Source organism: Scylla paramamosain, chromosome 14 (genome assembly GCF_035594125.1).
Source record: "Scylla paramamosain isolate STU-SP2022 chromosome 14, ASM3559412v1, whole genome shotgun sequence".
Classification (NCBI taxonomy): Eukaryota; Metazoa; Arthropoda; class Malacostraca; order Decapoda; family Portunidae; genus Scylla; species Scylla paramamosain.
Window position 1 is genome coordinate 12,679,923 of NC_087164.1, and position 5,000 is coordinate 12,684,922.

Below are 5,000 nucleotides of genomic sequence, written 5' to 3' on the forward strand. Positions count from 1 at the left end.
ATTTTTTATTTATTTATTTATTTATTTTTTTTTTTTTTTTTTGTGTGTGTGTGTGTACGTGAAAGTACGTTTATTATTTGTGCAGATGATTATGGGAAAGACTGAAAAGCATTGAAACATTTCATTCTTACTGATAAGGCGACCACTATGTGCATGTCACTTGGAGGGAGATAACTTTTGTCAAGCCCTCTGTTGTTTTTCCCTAATGCTGTTTTCCCTATAGTCTGCGAATCTCCATATTTTGTTTTCCTGGATGGGATGTATCATTCGCTAATCCCCCTGTGAAAAGCTGGAAAAGATGAAGGAGTGAAGTGCATTGAAGTGACGAAGGAAAGCAGGAGAGCTGAAGGGAAAGGGCTAAATATATAAACTGAAAGGTAGATAGACTTATATGCACTCGTAAAAGGCCCCTGCATCTCCTCACCTAATGCTGGTCCTCGGGGTGATCTTGTCGAAGTCATACAGAGCGTAACCTCGGTCCTGGAAGTAGATGGGTGTGTTGACCAGCGTCTCGAAGTGATGCGGGTGTCTCTCCTTCAGCTTCTCCGCCGCGTAGAATCCGTCACTCAGGTCGTTCTCGCCGCCCTCCCCCATGCACTGTCTGATGCAGTGTAGCCACGTGGTCTGAGGGTGCCAAGTCGTGGCAGCGTTCATTTTAATTTACTGGTTTTGCTAATTGTATTTATTTATTCATTCATATCATTTATTTGTTTATTTTTATGGTGTGTTTCTTTGTCTGATGATCTTTTCCTTGCCTCAGGTCACTGATTTGTTTTTATTTCGTCTATTTTCATTTTATTTTCTGTTTTACTACTACTACTACTACTACTACTTCCACCACTGCTACCAAGACCTTTGCCATCGAGGAACACAAGCATCGAGAGGCGTCACTCACCCCTGGCGGGTACTCGCAGTAGGGCAGGTCAGTGTGCAGTCCCAACCTGGCGCCAGTGTAGGCCAGGTTGTTGGGCGTCACGTGCGTCACGATCTCGTAGTCTCTCCTTCGTGACGGGCAAGAAAAAATATGCTAATGGTCAGTATGGGCATTTGGACTCATAATTTGGCTTTATACGATCTCTTAAAGCTATTTTTTTAAAGATTGCTGGGATGATCAGTCAAGTTTTCATGAGTTTTCTTCCCTTGATGGTGTAGAATCCTTGTTAACTAGCTATGAAATTACGAAATGCTTAAGGTGACTGTTTATGGGCATCTGGCATCGTAATCTAATTTTATACTTCATAAAGCTATTTTCAGAGATTGCAAGAATGATTAGTCAAGTTTTCATGAGTTTTCTATCCTTGATGGTGTAGAATCCTTGTTAACTACCTATAAAATCACAGAATGTTTAAGCTCGGTTGTTGTGCAAGTGTCTTATGAGAGTTGTGATTATGATTCAGAAAGAGAAAGAGAGGGAAAAATAGTGGTACATATATGACGTCTGTCGAAGTTTTCTTTTACTGTATTCTTATGATGGTTGTGTAAATGAGAACGTTTCTTCTTTTTCACACGCAAAAAAGAAAAAAAAGTATCATGTATGTGCCTTATGAAAGTTATTATGCTACAGAGAGAGAAAGAGAGGAAAAACAGTGGTATATAACGTCTGTCGAAGCTTGTTACTATATTCTTGTGATGGCTGTGTACATGAGAACGCGGATCAAGTGTTGGAGTGACCGCAGTGGACGTGACCGGCGTGCATGAGAGAGCCATCCGTGGGAAAGAGAGCCGTGAATGCAGAGAGCGACGCAGCAGAGCCAGACGTGTCATGCTAATGCTCGACGATCTTACACCAAGATCGTAGAGATAAGGCATTGTATTCGCTTTCATGTGCTGCTGCAAAGACTTGACATTCATCAATATATTTTTTTTTTAATTCGTATTCACGCTTTAAAGATGTACATATTGTTCATCCATTGTTCAACTTTTTTTTTGTGAGGAGATACAGCCGTAGTGAGAAGAGCTTTGATTTATGAGCATCGTGTTGCGTGCATCGACTTCCTTCCTGGCATTCAGAGAAAAGGAATCGTTCGTAATTCTCTAGCTCAGTAATGACAATATGATAATCCAACTTCTCATCCTTATTTCATATCCTCAAGCGATTCTTACTGAAAAAAAAAAATAATAATTACTCCTTACCCTTATGTATATTTCATAAGCCCTGCATGACTTTTACTACAGAATAATTCATAGACTTTAAGTAAACTTGCTTTTAAAGAGGAGCATCAGGACACCTCAGAAAATGAATTACCTTCCCTTTTGCTTCTTACAGTCCTATTTTCTTTTTGGGAACGGCATTTGAACATTTTTTTTTTTTTCCTTTTTCCACCATTGGCCGATCTACCTGATATATAAAAGAAAACTGTCAAAACTACTCTGTCACTCCTTAAGCTAGCAGTGGTACTTTCACAAAATCGTACTTCAGGCTTGCACTGCATCGTCTAATTAAGCTTAGCTAGAACCTGCAGCAGTCAAAGGGTTTAGCTGCATTATCAAAGGCACGAGTTTTGAAAGTCAGTGCCTGCCGCTGAGTTCTAAGAAAGAGAGGATGAATAGAATAAGCCCAATGATCATGCTCTTCCTGTGAACCTCGATATATTGTAAGACTAATAGAGTAAGATTTAGAATAGGGAAAGAAATGTCTATACACCGAGATTCTGAATGTGTAGACTCCTTATCTCCACTACTGACAGCTAATAGTGGAAGTTATTATCTCGACTACTGACAGCTAATAGTGAAAGTTATTATGATTCTAGCACGCTACCTTTCCTATTATCACCTGTAACTTTTCAGACACTTATTGTTTGTACTACAGTGTTCTAAGTAGTTCTCTGGTCTACAAATGATAAAAGATAACCGCTTATCTTTTTGCTGCGTCCATGCATTCTTTTTTTTTTTTTTTACAGTGCCGTGAATGAAGGTAAAGGATGAATGTGTATTTTCGTGCTACTGCCTCGTAAATACCACTGCGGCCTACAAAATACAAGATCAAGCTCGTATAATTTTTTTCGCGTCCGTGCCAGTTTTTGCAGTGCTCTGAGAGCGTCAGCAAGGATTCTACATCATCAATAAGAAAACATTTATGGAAACCCGACTAATGATCTCTGTGGCCTTTGAAAGTAGATCCAGTGAAAGCCGCAAGCATCTAAGAACACGAGCCTTTGCCTCACCCGTAATGCGTGGGCTTGAGAACGCCCAGCCGCTCGATGAAGTCATTGATGGCACCGACCCTCCTAGGCGCCTCCTCCACCACCGTCACGCCATACTTCTCCAGCACCACCAGCCAGTCCAGTAGCGCCTTGTCATTGTGCATCACCGTGCTGTACTTGCTTCGTGGAACTTCGAACTCGCTGCTCCACAACTTCTGTCATTGGAACATAAGAGTGTAAGGGGAGCTGCAGTAAGCCAACAGGTGTACACGTGGCAGTCCTTGTATAAGACATGTCAACATCCACCTTCAGCAAATATAACTTTAATATCACTTCGGGACTTATAACAGAACCACATACACAGATTGATCTACATAAGCATACCTTCTCCAACATGCACCAGGTACGCTGAGCTGCCCTGGAATCTGGAGTGAAGGCTCGGCGACGCAGCCATTCCCCTGTGAAGACGCTGACATGCCCGTCTGGCCACTCCATCCTGAGGGAGCCGTCCGTCACCTGCAGGCACAAAGGGGCGTGAACTCTGCCTTACTTGAGACCTTTAGTGCAGAGAAGACAGCGTGCCCAGGCAACAGTTGACTGGGTACAGTTTGTTTAAAGTATTATTAGTTTGCTTTGTTGGAGCTGTCGCCTGCCCACTTCTCGTCTTCTGCCCCGTTGAACCTGAAACGTACACACACACACACACACACACACACACACACACACACACACACACACACACACACGTACATACGCTCCCTCACTCTCACTACACACACACACCCACTCAGAAAATACTACATCAACACGACACAGTAAGAAAATTAACAAGACAAGAGGAGAGAAAGGAATGTTTAGAAATAAAAGTTTTGTGAATAGAGCAGTTTAGGTTTCTGGAGTGTGTGTGTGTGTGTGTTTGTGTGCGTGTGTGTGTGTATAAACAGTATGCACAAATTGAAAGAAAATACAAATGCTATGTTATGAAAAATGAGACATAGCAAGCTTCACTCAAACCCAGAAAAATACAGATGGTATAAACACACACACACACACACACACACACACACACACACACACATACTTGACAACCTCACGTTATCCTTGGTCTACGCATATAAACAGTTTCTCTCGTCTTTCTTCCTCGCTCAGTACTACCAGCACAAGCCTGCCTCCCTTCCCTCCCTTGGCAACCTATCCACTCCCTCGTGCCTCGCTACTCATCCCTCCTTCCCTTCCTTACGCATCACACATCAAGCTTCATTTGGAAATACTCCAAGTTAAGATTGTGACTGTTTTGGCTTTGTTCTGATTCGTGTTTGTGGAGTAGATGAGTATGAATAACAATGAGCAAATGGTAGATTTTAAAAAAGATGTATTATATGAAGAAAATATGTAGTTTATCATGACTTACTGGTTGAATTCTTAGTACTAGTAGGATGAGGAGAAGGACGAGAAGGAGGAGGAGTAGGAGGAGGAGGAGGAGGAGGAGGACGACGAGAATGAAGAGGATGAAGGGGAGGAGTAGGACGAAGACAAGGAGGAGGAAGAAGAGGAGTAGGACGAAGACAACGAGGAAGGAAGAGGGGAAGGAAAGGGAGAAGTAAAAGTCGTATAACCAGCACCATCATCATCACTAACATTCACAGACAGTCTCTAACAAACAACACTCCCTCGTAAAATCATTCCCCCTCCACATCACTCAGTTACCTGGACTTCCTTGGGCTGAATGTGGACATCGAGGTCGTCTATGAGGAAGAGTCTGGCAATGGCGTCACTCTGGAAGCATGTGGAGCACTGGCAGTTCTCCCGCAGCCACACGAAGGGGAAGGCGGAGGATGTGTTGTCACTGAAGGTCAC

At 42.6% G+C, this 5,000-nt stretch overlaps 1 protein-coding gene across 2 annotated transcripts in view; it reads right to left on the reverse strand.

Annotated features, from left to right (window-relative positions):
* Positions 1 to 5,000, reverse strand: part of LOC135106874 (gamma-butyrobetaine dioxygenase-like) — an 11,292-nt gene that overhangs the window by 1,928 nt on the left and 4,364 nt on the right. For both annotated transcript variants that reach the window (XM_064016244.1, XM_064016245.1), the window contains 5 exons: positions 4,851 to 5,000; positions 3,528 to 3,659; positions 3,165 to 3,358; positions 896 to 1,001; positions 425 to 624 (listed from right to left, as the gene is read on the reverse strand). The exon at positions 4,851 to 5,000 is cut by the window's right edge and continues 77 nt beyond it. In XM_064016244.1, coding sequence (XP_063872314.1) covers positions 425 to 624; positions 896 to 1,001; positions 3,165 to 3,358; positions 3,528 to 3,659; positions 4,851 to 5,000 — 782 coding nt within the window. The remainder of the gene's footprint in view (positions 1 to 424; positions 625 to 895; positions 1,002 to 3,164; positions 3,359 to 3,527; positions 3,660 to 4,850) is intronic.